This window comes from Pseudopodoces humilis, chromosome 1 (assembly GCF_049639895.1).
Source record: "Pseudopodoces humilis isolate 2021_Gansu_Grassland_sample_001 chromosome 1, ASM4963989v1, whole genome shotgun sequence".
Lineage (NCBI taxonomy): Eukaryota > Metazoa > Chordata > Aves > Passeriformes > Paridae > Pseudopodoces > Pseudopodoces humilis.
The window spans coordinates 65,035,317-65,053,029 of NC_142200.1; the positions used below are offsets into that span (position 1 = coordinate 65,035,317).

A 17,713-nucleotide genomic window follows, 5' to 3' on the forward strand; every position below is an offset into this window, starting at 1 on the left:
CCTGTTGTGGTGATTTGAATTAGAAATCTTCATTTTATTGCATTGTTGGTTTTTTCTCTTTCTAATATATTTAGTTGTTTATAATGGATGGTGAAAAATATGTTTATGGAAAGGTCTTAAACAGTAGGGACCAGATCCTTGGCTTATGTAAATCAATATTTATAGCTTCACTTAAATCAAGGAGATGACATAAATTTCTGTTTCTGCAGAATATGACTGAGTCTGTTAAGAAAAATTAAGAAACTAGTAAGGATATACCTATGAAGATTTGATTTGCTGGCATCTCTGTTTAGCTAACAGGATTAGAGCTCTCCACTCTCCCCTTGTATAAATCTTAATTGACACTTGCTAATTGAACTTTAATGCAATAAAGCTACTGTAATTAGCCATTAGAGCTTGGCTTCTGAACTAAAGAGAAAAGTTCAGGTAATAATGCATTCTTGTTACCTACTTCAGCACCCTGCCAGGAGGCAGATCTATCTGATCAAAGAGCTGTGAGTGACAGTATCAGTTTAAGGTTCAATAAAAGCTTCTCATATGGACAACTGCTTGTAATCGTCTCATTACCATCAGGATCAAATAAAGTGCCTGTAGGTTTATAAGGGCTTTCATGGCATGAAATTAAAGTACTTTGTTGAACCTACACGTGATCTACTCAGCAAAGGGAAAACAAGGAGCTGCAGGAGCTCAGAGGAACCTTTGCAAGTGTGAACTTCTGTGTAACTGACAGGAAAGGCTTTGCATGGACAAGTCAGGACTGCAAAACCTCAAAAAACTGGCTTGGGCCCAGCTCTACCTACAGCTTCAGGATTGCAGCATCGCCACAGGAAGTGTGTGGAAAACCACTACCTTTCACCCTTGGTATTATGATAGGGCTAGGTCTTATCCAGCCATTGTCTTGGTATTCCTCTGCATTTAAAAGCTAGGTATGAATGGGGGTGTTCCCACTTTACAAGTTAGACAGTTGTGCTCAGGATAATTTTAGCTTTTTAACATCTCCATCATGCAAGAAATGCTCCGCTAAAGTCCTAGTGAACTCAAATCTAGCGTGAAGTTACATAGGGTTAAATGTGCATGTAAATTCAAAATAATACAGGAATTTGATTATTTTCTTCTTTTTTTAATATTTGTACACTTTTTATATGTTTAGTGGTATGTGATCTCTTTATTATGATGTACACGGTATGCTCTGTCTCCTTGAAAATAAAGATCACTCTGAGGGTTTTATGGCAGCGTTACCAATAGCTTAAGTACCTGCTGAGGGATAGTCTTAAGCCGTGGGAGGAAAACTGTTTGGGAAGCACAGTGCCAGCATTGAGCTAGTTCAAATGTTGATTTCCACCCTTGCAAAACTCGCTCAGACCAAGTGTATTTATTACAGATGCATTTAGACCACCTATAAAATGTTAGCAGCTGCCTTCATGCCTGGACTCAGGCATGTGGTGTATGCCAGCTGAAGGAAATTAGCTCCTCTCTAGATTATTTGCAAATAGCATTTGATGCTACACAGTGTCATAAACATCAGGTCCAAAAAACCAGACGGAGCAACTACTTCTTCAGTGGGCCTGACTGCCAGTAAAAGAGCAGATGCTTCCTCGTTAAATAATTTGTTGCCAGGACGTGTTCAAACAAGACAAAATCCTCCAGCTGGCCTAACCAGTCTTGCTCTCCACCATGCAATGACACTTCAAATCCCCGACTTTGTTCCGTTCCCCGACACTAGAGCAGCAGTAGTGAGAGGAGTATTCATGGCAGCAGGACGGAGCTGCACTTCTGGGATGCCGCAAGCTGCTGGGCTCTTCCATGCTGCAGCCTTTGGCCGCCTTCTTCAGCGAACGCCATGACGGCGCTGGGCAGCCTCGGCCCGCGCTCGGTGGTGCCCGGGCGGGGTCAGGGCCCCCGGACGGCCCCGCAGGTCCTGCCGGGGGATGAGAGCGCGGCCGCCGCTCTCCCGGAGCAGAACTACATTTCCCAGCTCGCTTCTCGGCCGGCACCGCCCCTTTCCCGCCGGGCTGGGCGCACGCCCGGAGCCGCGCGGCGGCGGCGACACTACTGCCCGGGGCTCCTACGCGCCCTCGGGCACGACCGCCCCGGCAGCCCCGACCCCGCTCCGCGCCCGCCGCGCCCGTGTCCGCCATGGCTGGCAGCGCAGAGCCCCCGGCTCCGGACGCCAGTCCCCCGGCGGCTCCGGGCGCCGGTCCGGACGCAAGTCCCGCCGCGGCTCCGGACGCCGGTCCCGCCGCGGCCCCTCCGGGCTCGCCGGCGCGCGAGCGGCGGGCGGGCGGTTCCCCCGCCGCGGCCGTGCGGCGCCTGCCGCTGGGCGGCCCGGGCGGGGCGGCGGGGATGTCGCTGCCGCGGCTGGAGAAGCCGATCAAGCAGGCCTTCTACAACACCGGGGCGCTGCTGTTCGCGGGGCTGTGCTGCGGCGCCGCCGTGCTCGTGTACTTCATCCTGGAGGCGTTCCTGCGGCCGCTGCTCTGGGCCGTGCTCTGCGGCACCTTCCTGCACCCCTTCAAGACCTCTCTGACGGCGCTGGGGCGGCGCTGGCTCGGCCGCCTGCACCGCTCCCGCACCCCGGTACTGCTGGCCGCCCTCCTCCTGCCCATCTGCTTCGCCGACTACGGCGTGGAGGCGCTGGGCGAGCAGGTGCTGCGGCGGCGGCGGCTCCTGCTGCTGCTGGGCGCCGGGGGGCCGCTGCTCTACGGGCTCTACTGCCTGGGCAGCTCCCTGGGCGTGCAGGTGCTGCTGGCACAGGCCGCCCACATCATCTGCCAGGGGCTCGACTACTTCAGCAGCCAGTGGGTGAGTGTGTGAGTGAGTGAGTGAGTGTGTGTGTGTGTGAGTGTCGGTGTTCCGCGGCCGCGCTTTAGGCATGCCCCGCTTCTGGAGATGCTGTTAAGTCAGAGGTGATTCAGACGAGTTCTTGGGCAAGCAACCCAGGCTTGTTGAGGACTAAGGTGTGTATTAAAGTGTTGTGAAATAGCAGCACTCCACAAGTGACCCGGGGTGAGGGAAGGCACCTTAAGGCTTTTTTGTCAGTGTACTGTGTAGGATTTTCTTTTTCTTTACAGAGTATCAAACAGTGCAGACGCAATTTGAACGTTAAAAAGTAAAGCTGTTTCACTTACAGATGTTACTGGTGGTAACAACCCTGGGAAACTACTTTTCCCTGTATTCCGTTCAGTAGGTAGGGTAGTTAGAACTTCTGGCAGAATTCTTCTATGCTTCATTAGTTATAACAACTGAAAACACAAAAAGTACTACATATCAGAAGCAAGTGGATGTGTGAAAGATCTTCTGATCAGTAAGTTATACTCTTGTTAAATACTGATTTACAACTAGCATACTCAGATTTCTTATTGTCAAAGACTTTTCAAAAGCTGCTCTATTTCTTAAACAAAGTCTGCCCTTTCCCTGGGTAACAGTGTTCCTGAATGGCAGAGGATATTTTGACAGACTACCTCTAGTGTGAATAGAGTGGACAGGAGAATGTGTTTAGCCTCTTGAAAGTAAACACTGGAGGAAAAGATTTTCTTGACTATATTTGGTGCTGGAAGATGCCAGAAGACATGTGTTTCTGGTCTGTTTTGTCCTCAGAAGTATAATTAGGACTGCGTAGACAGAGATGCATTCTCTCTTTATAAAGAGGCAAGATACTACGATGTTTATTTCAGCTGAGTAGTAGGAGAACTAAAGCACGGCCTGGTACTAGTGGGGAGCTTTGACTTGTTGCCACATAATTTGCTTGGTAAGCTTAAGATTTTTTTTAAGAACTTTGCACTGACCTCTTTGTTTTATTTTTAATAAATCTGTAATATTGCTGCACTAACTGACTTGGCTAAGTCAGGCTTTTATTAAAAGTTTGTTTATTAAGCAATACTTAATACTGTGTAAATATAAGGGTACTGAAGGAAGCTGCACTTATTTAAACTATAACTATGGCTGTAATGCACTGCTGGATGTCTGTGCCTGCTCAGTGCAACCTTGTTTAGCAGTCTCTGATCCTTCTGGTTGGCACTGGTGTTTCTGATTTAACACTTGTGTTTGTTGAACTGTGGTAGGATTTTAACTGCACAAAAGATAGTAAGCTCCCAGAACTCTTCAGACTTGAGTTTCTTGGGAAGATTTTGGGTTTGTGTCAAGGTAACTGATCACAGATCTCTTTAAGCAAACCAGTTGCTTTCTAAGCAAGCTGTCTGTGTCTATTTGTGGGGCTTTTTAGGAGGAAAAAATTGTGGGCTTTCCTTTGTGAATTACTGCAACTTGGTATGGCATCATCTGTACACTTTGCGGTGTTTTTTTAGTCCAGTTTTTGAATTTTGCGGTTGCTTGGTGTGTATTATCTCAGATCTGTAGAAGGATAATTTAATTTTATCCATGCTGCTGAGGAGCCCTGAGCTGGATCAGTTAATAATGTCAGTTTTAACTTCAGTTAAGCACTTTAAAGCCCTTTAATTGCCATGTTATATTGCAGGACTCTATTTGCATGCTTATGTTCTGCTTGTTAGCTGCACAGGGATTTGGGATATTATGAGTTGGTTTCTCCATTGTACTGTTCTCTGGGCTCTGAATGCTCCATGGTTCCTTCTGTATGCATGATTGTCTTCTCCTGTTCTGATTCCCTCTCCTGTACTAGAGAAGTGAGTGGATACCTATTGTTAAAATTATGGGGATTTGGAATACTGATTTGTTATTCTGTAACTAATGGTATTTTTATGGCATCTACTACTAATACTGAGACAGAAATTCTCCTCTTAAGTTCTAGAAAAAACAAAGTTCTTCAAATGCAGTAATTGCGTGTGACAATGACGTGGTAAGGTGTACCTTGGCACCAGTGTGTTAAAGAGCTTTTCTGTCCCACTGTCCTCAAATCTGGCAAAACCATTCATGGCGTTGATGAGTCAACATTCAGAAGTGCCTGTATTCCCATCTGTGGTTCTTAAGTCACACCTGCAGTTCAGGAATTTGAGTACCTCCATGTTTGGATTGATAGCTGATTGCAAAACACTGCATTTGAAGAACAAGTTCAGGATCTTAGGCTGGTCTACAAGCATCATGTTCCATGGTCTCCTTTCCCTTCAGGCTTTATAATCTTTGAAGAAGCTAGCTTAAGAAATGCAGTTGGCTGCTGGGCCTTAAATTAGAGGATGGTTAAAAATTCCAGATTAGTTCCTTGTTCTGGCTTCAGACTTCTCTTGGTTATTTGCAGAATTCTTATGCAGAGGGCCCTGCACAAACAGCATTTCATATTATAGGGAAGGGGAATGTTTTTCTCTATCATTTTTTTATTGGAAAGGATGGGAGTTTGTCCCATAGTGGACTGAATACAGTCCTACACGCTTTTGGGCTGCAGCAATTTCACTGGTTTTGCAGGAGCTACGCCTATGACCAGCACTATATCTAAAAACCAATTTCTTTTGCTTTGAAGAGGCAAAAGGCTAATATATATCCAATGCCAGCTATTCATTATATTTTCTTCTTTTTTTAGAAGAAGAATTTACATGTTCACATTTATTTGGAAAATGGGTTGTTTGTAGATCCCAGCAGATGCAAAGAATTACACAGCTGCTCTATTTTGGCTCTGAGGTTCATCTTAGTAAATTAAATTTGATGCAGAATTTTCTGTAGTGAACTTGATTACAGGGCTGTCGAAATCTTTCTCTCTGGCCAGTACTTCTTTGATTTGTCGCAGGTTATTGGTCAGGCTCACAACTGTGTAGTCACGTGTGTGTCAGTGTATTTTTTTTGTCTCTGACTGTACTAGGTATAACTAGGTATAATGAGGTATAGGGTGTTGTTCTGGGGGTTTCCAAGCAGTTAGAGCACTTAATCAATCTTATCCTCACCCAGGTGCTGGACGGATCTGGAAACACCATTGCCCACCATTGCCATGACTGCTGTATTGGAATATTGTCTGAGTACATGTTACCTATTTTTTCTGGTGTACTTCAGGGATCCCATCAGGGATTCTGTGAAAGACATCCACCAGGGAAACCTTTGTTTGTGTTGGCACTAAATGTCAGCAGTCCCCAAGCAGCCCTTGTAGATTGAAATTTTCCAAGCAAGCATCCTTCCTGACAAACACTTTGGGTCCCATGCTCTGACATATTTGGCTTCCACAGTCCTATTGAATATCACCTCTGGGGGAAAAAAAGCATCTATGTTTTATCAAGTTCACATGATGGGGCAGTTTCTCTTCTAGTGAAGGAAAGGGCACAGTTCTGATTTTTAATGTGCATACAATTTCTATTTCTTTGAGGGTTTAGGGTAGGTGGGCTTTATTTTTCTTCCCTTTCTTCTTAGAGCAGGCTTGCAGGTTTCTAAAACTTGCCCACCATAAAAACCCCCCAAAACCAAAACAAACATTTGAACAAGCTCTTAAGTATTCTTTCTGCTGTTTATCATCCTTTATCATTATGATATCCTGGGGTGTAAATCATAAGCCAAGTACTGACTGTAAAAACATCTTACCAAAACCACAGCTTTTGGTTTGTTTTCACAACTTTGCTTGGGTAGAGATAAACTACCCAGCTACTGTATAGAGACTACATGTGGCCTGTTTGAAAACAAGACGAGGAGAGGCAGGGGAAGTCTGGGATGTTGATAGTGTTTTCTTTTTTACTGTTGTTTTTCACTTCCACACCCAACCTCAGTTTTGGAAGAGCCTACAGTGAGATTGCTCTCTTGGAGAGGCTGAGGAGCTTGTTCTGTTTTATATGCAGGAACTACAGCCTCAAAGCTGGCACTAACCTAAAGCCTAACGATATGTGCTACATAATATTAGTTATTCTTTTGTATTTATATGTATTGGTTGAACACAATGATGTTTCTTTTTCCATCACCTCTGAAAGGAATGAACATTACGGAACTGTCCAGCAAAATTTTAACTCGGCTCTATATAACAAAATAAGAAGTTGAAAAAATTGTGTGTGTTGAGGAGCCATCTCTTGCAAAAGTGTTACCTTGAAATATGTCAGAGGAGTGGTGCTCTGTCTTCAGAGCATACATATATGTATGCATATATATATGCATATACAGCCCTACCATATGCCTGAGAAGGCACATGAATTTGATGTGCTCTGGGAAACATCTTCTTGCAAGAGAATCTTGATAAATTTGATTTCTGAATAGCATTTTTATTATGAGTTTCTCATGAGTAGTTTTTGTATTAAGACAGGAAAAGTGAACTAAAGGGGAAGTATTTTCAACGTCTATTGGTGCAGTCTTCTGGATATCTTAGATTTAATGTTTATTTTTCTTAAATTCAGTGTAGGAAATGTTGCAGGATACATTGACAGTCATTTTTAGCCCATGTGTGGCAGTGTTGATTTTGAGGGTCAGTTTCCCCCTGCCCCAGGGTTCTAGTTATAAGTTCATACTTTCATCCCTTTAAAAAGGGGTGATCTCACTAAACACCATGTTTCAGTTTCATCTGGTTTAGTGGTCTGTGTGTTTTAATGCCAAAAATACCAACATGGATATATGTCACATTTGGGGGTTCTAGAAGAAACAGAATGGGCACACTGTTCTAGTCCTTTGGACAAGGAGTAACTTACTTGTGTCCACTTTGAACCTGCTTTAGGTAAATGACAGCTTCCTAAGTAAAGGAAGGAGGGGGTTGTCTTTGCCCTGTGCTGAAAAGTAAGTCCTACATGTGTGATTAGTTGGAGTTTGGGTATTTTCTTATATGTTTGATAAAGGCTGTCTCCATGCTGGGACAGGTAGTTACACACACTTATTCTGCCAGACTCTGCACATTATGGGATGTTTCCTCCTGTGTGCTAATGAAAATGCACTTAAGCTACATTAAATTAATTTTGGTTCTGGAAACTGGAGTCAAAATGACATTTTCATAGTTTGTCACCTGCCTCATTATATTTGATATTGTTTAGAAAACTATTTTCAAATGAACAAGGAGATAGAGAAAACACTGTGATCTTTTTCAAAGGAAAATGGCTTTTAGCAGTGCATTTAATGTCTTTTCTGGCCTCATTTTTCAAGTCCAACACTCTTCTGCTCAGCTTTTGTGGTAGGTTCATTGTCCTTTGTCAGCCTACATCACCACTGAGGAGGGCGATGTAGAAAACTGGTGTCATAAGATCACCTCTTTAAACCATCTTTACTCTGCAGCACTGTTTTAAAAGTTTACAAAAATTCTGTGTTAATGCTTGGTCAATGTTTTTAATGATTTTTTTTATTTTGAGAAAAACTAATGAAAATCTCTATTTCCAAATGAAAATTTTGTTTTAAAATATTAAAGGTAAAGGGAACTGATGAGGTAGTTTGGCCTTTTTTTTGTTGTTCAAAACACTGAGACTGGAAAATAGAAAGCAATTTGAATTAGATCTGTAGTTCCATCAAACGGTTTTAAATTTAAAGTTCAGTTAAAAATCCCTCAAACAAACCAAAACATAAACCAAATTCTAAAAAACTATCAGGGAAGGAGCAGCCAGGGGAAAAACAATTTCAAAATGGCCAGGTGAGAGGCTAGAGCTGCAATTGGAAGAGGAAGGAGTTCAGACACTCAGTTTTGTAGGTGCTGACTTGTTAAAAACTGAAAAAATTTGGCAGGTTGGCATGGCATGTATTAAAAGAAGTAGCTGCTGGTTTATCTTCTCAGTCTTCACTGTTGTGTTTATTTGTGGGGTGGTTCACAGAATCATAGCATATCCTGAGTTGGAAGGGAGCCAGAAGGATCACTGAAGTCCCACTCCTGACCCTGCACAGGATCACCCCAAAAATCACACCATACGCCTGAGAAGGCACATGAAGCAGGTGGGAAATGTATTTGCTGCTGGATGTTGAGTTGTTGGGGCAACATTCCAAGGAAGACTAAATCATTCCAACAGCTTTGCTGTCTTCTACAGTAGGAAGCTCTTCTTGCTTATTCCACTTCTGACATATGCTTCTTTTGCTCTGTTGTTGGTGCCTGTCATATTTCTGTGAGCCTGTTTTGCTACTGAATTACATGTAGTTTTTTTTATGAGCTTAGGGAGCTTGAGCTGGCTAGATGAATGTTGAAGCTGTTGTGCAGAGGAGGTGGGACTGCCCAGCTGGCTGTAGGAGACAATGAATTGCCACTTTCAGTAGTAGTGAATTACTGAATGCACTCATCTGCAAAACCTTCTCCACAGAGGTTAATTTGTTGATAGGAAAAAAAGGAGGGAACCGTGTAAATAAAGATTTTACTCTCTAACATAAATCAGTATAAGTGTTGTCAAAAGCTGAATAGTCAGAGTTTGTTCTTGAGAAATGAGGCCAAAGCCAAAAGAGTGGCTCAGATTTTCAAATCCTTCAACTTTAACAGGAAGGGGAAACAAACTTTCAGTAATGTTGATGGTAGTTCATGCTGATAAATCCTTGACTTTCCAGCACTGAAATTTCAAAGAAAAATCACTAAAGCAGATGCTTGAGTTTAACATAAAAGCTGCATCTTTCTATGGTGTAATTTTGTCTCCAGTTGGCAGTTTAAAGAAAACTGAAGCCCTTCATAGTTGCCTTAGACACCTCTAAATCTGCCTCTTAAATTGTACCACTTTAATATAGAAATGAATGCTAAAATCCCAAGAAGTTACTCTACGGTCTTAGCATTATTTATTCAGAAAAGTGGGCAGTTTTACATGTCTAAAGGCAAAGCAACACGTTGTTCAGTTTGTGAGAGATGCTACAAAATTCAGAGGAGTTGTGAAAAATGAGGTAATTTCTGTCTGTTAAGACAACAAAGGCAGGGGAAGAAAGAAGGGCAGTTTTCAGGATTAAACTATCCCCAAGTTGTTATATATGGAAGTTGTGCATGTCTGTGAATAATAATTGTGATTGAGTAGTGATTTAAAATCTTAGAGTACGTGGTGAAAGTTAGGCATCTGCAGCTGATTTCATCTTGATAAATATTTGATGATAGCTAATGCATTCTGCAAAATCTGAAGTGTATGTATTAGTTACCTGGTTAACTGTACACTCTTAAAAATCAATAATTTTGGCTTAGCATGGAATCTTATCAATCACAGTTTCAGTGCAATAATTGCAATAGCTTAATTTTAGTGAAAGTAGACAGTCTTTCATTCTTTTTTTCAATTATGTCAGTTCTTGAGAATGACATCTTATAGTAGAGAGGCTGTTAATATTCTCTAAGCTCTTCAAGCCAAAATCTTTGGATACCATCCAGAAAAACAATGGGAAGGATTATGTAACATGCTTTTAAAGGGTTAAGGAAAAAAAAAAGTATGCTGTTGCCAAGTTGGTATCGGATGAAATCCTAGTCCATGTCAATTTAAGTTAATTTTCTTTGTCAGTTGCTTTCAGCTATGAATTGTTGGAAGTAGGCTACCCTAGTTCCTGTGCACTGGTTCTTGCAGTGTAGGGATGTGCTTGGCCATAACATTAACCAATAAAGACCTGATTATTCCATGGTGTCACCGAAATTAAACAGATTGCCCCAGTCAGTTGACTACACAGTTCTTTTTACAGGGCCTCAGGAAGGTTATTGTTTATCTCTGAAACAGTGACTGGTTTACTTAAAAGTAAGCTATTTCTCTCTATTCAGTAGAAATAAATATTTTTGCTTGGGTCATTTGCTAAGCTTTTAGAAGAGGGAACTGATTAATTATTTTAACATCAAACACAATAAATTATTAAATATCTAAACCCCATAAGGTTTAGTTACATGCATGGCTAGAAGCGGTGCAATGTGTTTTTCTTTGTTGGCTGTTAAACATAGGCTTATACCCTGTTAGCCTCCTACTTTTGGCTTGTGTTTAAACAGAAAGCTTAGATTACTGAATGTACTGAGTGTCCTGTTTGTAGTTTATCATTAAATTTAAAAGCTCAAGGGAAAATTGGCTTGGAACGGGAACATTCGTCATACGAAGATGCTGTGCAGCTGATGTTAGGGAGTAGGATAGTATCTTTGTGATGAGTTATCTCTTGCAATTAGAGCTGTGCTGTAAAGTGCCTTATAAGTGAATTTATGTTTCAAACCTATGCTGTTAAAGGAGTGCTACTGTGCATTTCTGGTAAAAAAATTTGTTTGTTTGTGACTTTAGTCTTGGTGTCCATGGGTTATGTTAGTTTTAGACATTTATTTTGAGTCCACACTTGGCCATAAGCATTATGGAACTCTGTTGATACAGAACTGGAGATAAGTGAAAAGTTGGAACGATCTGCTTAGATGAGAAGTATTAGTGTGTAAAGGGTAGGTATATCTTTTTTTATGTATCTTAAGTGATTTTAAATTACCTTGCAGATGCGATCATTCCCTCTGAAGTTATCAGGAACCATCACTCAGCTGCTTTTCTGCTCAATTCAGTACAGCTAAGATTTCCTCTCCAGCAATTAGATACGTGGCAGTAGTCACACAAGCCTGCTTTTCACAAGGACTGTTGCGTTTTCAGCATGCGTTGTATAGTCTGCAGAGTAGAGGTGAAAACTCTTCTGGTGTGTTTTGCCTAATTACTTGTTTCATGTCTCTCTGTGCATTCTTTCTTCTTACAGTGATGTCTGATTCAGCAAATGCTCTTAATAGAAATTCTGTTCAAACTTCATTTGGATTTATGGATTTATAAGTGTAAATTTGAAGGTGTACTTCAAATGGTGATGGGTAGGGAATGTTCATTGAATTTGAGCCAGAAATACCTTTAGTTATTTAAGAATGAAACACTAGGTTTTAATCTTTACAGGTTTTCATACTTCTTTTATTTCACATTCTCTCCTGGGTAGCAACTTTTCACCTCCTGTTACCTCTTCTGTTTCTGCTTCCTTCTTCTTTCTTTTCAGCATTTGCAAGTTCAAATTCATCATCTCAAGGTTCTTAACTGCAAATATGTATTGTGATTTATCTGATGAGTAGAGTAGTAGAAGGCAGTTAGAAGCAACAAACCCAAACTGTCGCTGATGTCTTGCCGTCCTTCCTTTTTTCAGTTCAAAAATTGAAAAAAATATGTGTCACACATCCTATAAAGGCATGCGTTTTGTGGACCAACACCACGGAGAAAGAGCAGTTTTTGTTGTGCTTCCTGATAACTTCTTTGGCTTAAGCTCCCTTTTGTCTCTTTGGACTGAAACACCGGAGCTGGCAAACTGTTCTGTGCAGGAATGAGTGCAACTGTACTGGCCAGCTCCGTCTCCCCGTGGCCACACAGGTGCTGTTGATGAACTCATATAATTAATTGAAATGTGGGCTTCTTAAAGACTTACAAGCTGACTTCAGTTCTCTGTCTGTGGCAGTTACGGGTGTGTGCATGAGTGTACACACATACATGAGTACAGTAGAGCTCTCTTTTGATGTATTGTGTATCTTTTTCTTAAAGATATGGACACTGGTAGTTGGTTACTTGCTGATGGTTTCATTCAAGTGGAATATAAGCACTGAACGTTACTTAAAAGCAGTGTCTGTTCCTGTCTGGATTATGCTGCTCTTTCATTTAGGTGAGTAACAAGAAGTTACTATTCTGATAACTGAGGGCTCTGTCAACAGAGGTCCCTGCTTGCTCTTCTGCTATATCTGTGAAATAGAGTCTTAGCTGAAATGCAAACTGTTTTGTCTGTTCAGTAATCCTGGCTGCATCTGTCCAGAAGGGAGCATTGAAGTAGGGAATGGGAAGGCATCAAGATGCTGAGCAACACCTTCCACTCCTCATGCCTAATTTGTACTTCCCATGATTTTCCCTTCTTTGGTTCGCAGACGAGGTACTTCTTGACAGTGAGGAAGGACTGGGGTCACATGAGGCTGTCTTTAGACTTTAATTTATGGTATTTTATTGACAGCCTGCTATTAACAAGTCAGACATACTATTAAGTGCAAAATGCATTTAATAGTAGTAACAGAAGCAAAAAAAAATAAATTCTATCAGTAGTCAACAAGCATATCATAATGATATCAGCAGTATAAAATACATTTGCCAGTAATCTATATAATCTGTTTATACAAATGTAAGATTATAGTTATCTTCTAGACTTAGGTTGCACATTTAATGTAATAGATTAGCATCTTATGTTCTCTGAGTTTACAGAGGAAGGGTTGTGCAATTAATATAAGACTACCATGATATAAGGTTTCACAGTGATTTACTTTACATGATTTACTTTAGCAGCAGGTTTCAATAGTTGTTCTGACCATGTGGGGATGCTTCCCTGAGGTTTAAGCTATATGCAGTGGCTTTGGATTTGCTTAAATTTTGAGTCTTGTATTTACTGGAAGTACAGGCTGATTAGGGAAAATCCAAGAAAAATCCCTTTCAGTGGAGACCTAACATAAATACACACTTTTGGGGGGAACTTGGCTTTTCTCTGATATTGAAAATGCTTTAATTTTGTGTGTATTTTCATGTGATTTTGAATGTTGTTTTCAAAATGGTTCTCTATATCAATATACTGTCACTGAAATTGGAAGAGTAACAATTTGGCTTGTTCATTGAGAAACTTGTTCATGTTTACTTTCTGTTTTCCCTTTTCTTTAATGCAGAAAGCCTGTTTATGACTTCTTTGTTTTTTGGTTGATGTGCTGCCTTTCTTGGTTTTGCTAAATGTAGTGTTTATTAAGAGTGTAATTTTTCTTGTAAAAAAAATCCCAATACTGTATCTTTCAGCTTCTGTGGCAGGTTCCTGGAGAATTCCTGTATTTCTGGTTATAGTTGTTCTGATGACAGTAGGCATGTTGCATGAACAGCAGAATGGAAAGGAGTCTTCTGGTAAGGACAAGTCACCATTTCTTTTATTGTTGGAGGCAAAAAATCCCTTAAGTCATGTGAAATAATCTGGACTGTATCCCCGTAAATTCAGTAGCATATGGATTGCAAGAATTTACTATAGGATGTTTAGTGTGTTGTAATGTGGTTTAATCATGCTGAAGTGAAGCCTGGATTCTTTACGGAAGATTACTGCAGTGGACTGATGTTTCTTTTCCAGGGTAAAGTAGTGACTCATTATTAAGCCAAATCACTTGAGTTCATAGATTTCAATATGTAGTTCCAAGCATGAGGGTAGCCAATGACATTTGAAATCAGAGGCTAATTTAGAAAGAAATGAGCAATGTGGGTTTAGTAGATCCTGTTGTACTGGGTATGAGAGAAACCAAGACAATTCCTTCCAGCAAGTTTCCAATATCCAGTCATTTGTTTTTAAAACGGTTTCTTAAAAGTATGTTTTGTGTTTAGATTTTGAGAAGAATAGTTTTTTCCTGTTGCAAGTGAGTTTTGAGAAAAGCAAAGTCATTGTGTATTCCTGATGAAGGAAACCTTTTTCCTGCCTGGCTGTTTTAGTTGGTTAGTAAGGTTGATTAATTGGTATATTTTTTTTTTTAATAATCAGACTGCCAGCAACTGTGAATGTGTTGGTTGGTAGCAATCCATTATCAAGAAAAGCACTAAGCAAATAACTGGTTTTGAGTTTTGGCTGCAGGTGTATTGTAATACTAAAATTAATAGCACTCATTCCTGTTTGGTCATATTGACTACATATAATACATACTAAACACTAACGGTGTCTATCCATATAAATTCTGTTGCCTGACAGCTCCAGTGGATAGCTAACACCAAATAAAACATTTTGAGACTTAAGCTTTTTGTTACATACTTACACATATATATTTTGCAGGTGCAGAGCTTCCTGGTCAGATGATTTCCATTGCTGCTTCAACAATTGCCATGGCAATTTCAATGACAGAAGATGAGTCCAATAACGATCATTCCTCCCAACCCTCAGGTGACTGAATACTCTGTAAGAAACATTTGAATTTGCTCTAAAGACATGAAACTGGAGGAAATTCAGAGAAAAATTTCGCAATAGTCCGTAACTTCTTCATTTTGTCCAAAATTTTGTCCAAATTGTGAATCGGGTTTATCTATTTAAAAAAAAATGTTGAGAAGATGCAAGTATAAAAGCTGTTTAGCAAAGGGTAGTTTATGTGGCTGTTGAAGGCCTGATTAGAAGGATTTATTATTGTTTTGTGGTTTTTTTTAGAATGAAGGTATGGTTTTTTCCCTGTTCTTCATTGATAATTATTTTAATTTTCCTAGCCTTTTGATTTGTTGGCATTTATATGTTCCATAGCTGGATTTCAGGACCGGGTACAGACAGACTGCAGGAATTTTTCTGTAAATTGCAGTGAGAAAAAACCCCACCACTTTAAATATGGCATGCTCAAAGTCCTTCCTATAGTGAGTTTACTTGAGTCACATGATACTTTCACTTGGAATAACACAATTGGCTTAAAAGGGTTCAGATAAAGTGTTTAAACATCCATCACTGATTTTGAACTTTACCATCTTTTTTTTGGGTAGGTCTTTGATGAAATGTGATACTGGAAAATTAAGCTATTACTGAGATCTCTGGAAATTTAAAAGTTTCATCCATAAACCAAACAGATCATTCAACCTGACAGAATGTGAACTTCCAAAACGTAGTTTTTAAATCTAAAAACGGCAGCTTTAAACAACTTACTCTTATCTTTTTTTATACATTTTACGTGACTATCATCAATACAAACATAGAAGCCTAGGTAATTATGTCCTGAAATTTGAGATCAGAACATTATGGTGACAGTTCTCCTGTATTTCTGTGTCTAATCTTTAATTTTGGAAATGAGAAATATTTTTTTTTAGCTGAATTTTGAAGTCTGGAAAGGTAACAGATGCTCAAAAATGGGCTGTGTAACTGGTTGTGTTCTTTTGTTGCTTTTTTTTTAACTTACTGGTTCTTAGTTTTTCACTTCTTTAAGACAGTTTTCTTTCTGTTTTCAATAAGTTTCTGTTTTCAGTTTTTCAAAGGTGTAATATATATCTTTTATGGGTTTTTTTGACTTCTCTTGAAACAGCTAACCAGATAAGGGGTTTTTTTGTCTTGTGAATTCAGTTGTTTACCTTCACAGCAGAAAAAAAAAAAAAGAAAGTTTTCTTTTAACTCCTATCAACAGTTAAAATAATTTTCCAACAATCTGGTAAAAATTAATATTCTGTTCTGTGGTATGTTAAGCATAATTTTGGCCATCTTTGGTTTGGATCTTTGGTGAATGATGATGAAACATTCTTATACCACAAAAAGTTTTACTCACAGGCTTAAGAACTTACAGCTTTTTTGGTTTTCCTGACACTATATTAAATCCATTACAGAACAGCCAGGCTTAAAATTATTAAAAGACCATCAGGGTATAATAAGCTTTGTTGATTTTATATTTTTTTTCTGAACACGCATGTTTTTCCACATTTTATTGTTGAATACTGGTATTTAGTACTGGGAGTGAGGAGTTTAATGATACCAGTTCTTGTGGTCTTAAATGGTCCTTCCTGGTCTTTCAAGAGTTTCCAGTGTGTACAGCAAATTAAAAATCTGCAATTTCTGAAGCAGATACCACTGCAGTACTTTGTAGACAAGATTCTGTTGTCTTGTTGGCTTTAAATATGATAGGTACTAAAATCCTTAAATGAAGTCATGACACTCAGGTTCTCTTTTGCCCTCACTTCTTTGTTTTATTAGAAAAAAGCATAAGAAATATTTTTCACGTGAAATTACAGAAGGATGTGGTTCTTCATGAAGGAGTACCTTCTCATCGTGATGTTCTGAGGACTTCTGCATTAATAGTAACAAAATGAATGTTTTCCTAACTTATTCCCTTTATAGAGCTACAGACACCTGCCTTTTTGTTTGTGTTGCTGTTTCTTTGTCTTCTCTCTGGGGAGGAGAATAATTCAAAATTCTGTGACAACAAGAAATTGATGTGACAGAGAACACACTGTGTAATGAAAAGAACAGATCTTAATAAGAGCCTGGAAAATTTGCTCTTTTTTTTTATTGTTCAAAGAAGTACCATTCATTCTGATTTTGCTAGAATTTTTTCTGAGTGTTGTGGTATCTTTTTAGACTATCATACCTTCATTAGTTGGAAGATAAAAAGGTGTTTTTCATTCTCTCAAAACATCATGAAGCCCACTAATTGGGATTTTACAGAAACTGAAGTTACTCAAAATCACTGTACTGACAGTTCTTTTTTTCTGTTTGTGTTGACAAGGCGCTCATGCCTTGGTTTGCAGAGCATATCTTGCCGGCAGAAGGTGACTTTTCATTTGCAATTTTGGTTCTTTTCTGGGTGGATCATCTTTGTGAAATGGTTTATGAGAGTCATCTAAATGGCAGTTCTGATGCAGGCCTGTGTTTGTCGTGAGGAGAATACTGGGTAGGGACAATTTAATTTTGTTAAAAGTGCAGGAGAGCTGCATTCTGAAAAAGCTGTGTTGCCTCGGGATCCCCTATAAGGTTTTCTTTTTTTTTTTTTTCATTTCCCCCCCTTTATATACTTTTTTTCTTCCTTTTTTCCATTTGTTTTATCCTTTTGGTTTTTCCTTTTTTTCTCCCTTTTTTTCCTTTTTTACCCACTCATCTCTGTCCCTATCTGTTTTGTGTTCTATGTACAGTCTGCTTACAGGGAAACAAAGAAATCAGGCTGTTTAATTGTTACTGCTTTTAACATTACTGTTGCTGTTACTTAATTAAATCTTTCTTCATTGCAAAAATCTTTCAGTCAAATTTCTGTTAGTTAAAGAAGAAATGTTCTTTTTTGTTTCCTAAAGTTGACTCTACTATGGAGCTTTTGGGCAAAATATATTGTATAACTTTAATCTTAGTCATAGACTTCAGCTAATCATTCTGTTTTGGCTTTTAGTGCTTCCTTTTGTTTGATAAATTTTTTTCTTGTTGTATTTTATATAACTTTAGCACTCTTTGC

At 39.5% G+C, this 17,713-nt stretch overlaps 1 protein-coding gene across 1 annotated transcript in view; it reads left to right on the forward strand.

Moving 5' to 3' along the window:
• The first annotated feature begins 2,136 nt into the window (after positions 1-2,136).
• The window catches only part of TMEM245 (transmembrane protein 245), an 87,977-nt gene continuing 72,400 nt past the window's right edge, over positions 2,137-17,713 (forward strand). Inside the window, exons 1-4 of the mRNA XM_014256801.2 lie at positions 2,137-2,802; positions 12,306-12,423; positions 13,584-13,685; positions 14,590-14,697. Of these exons, the coding sequence (XP_014112276.2) occupies positions 2,137-2,802; positions 12,306-12,423; positions 13,584-13,685; positions 14,590-14,697 (994 nt within the window). The remainder of the gene's footprint in view (positions 2,803-12,305; positions 12,424-13,583; positions 13,686-14,589; positions 14,698-17,713) is intronic.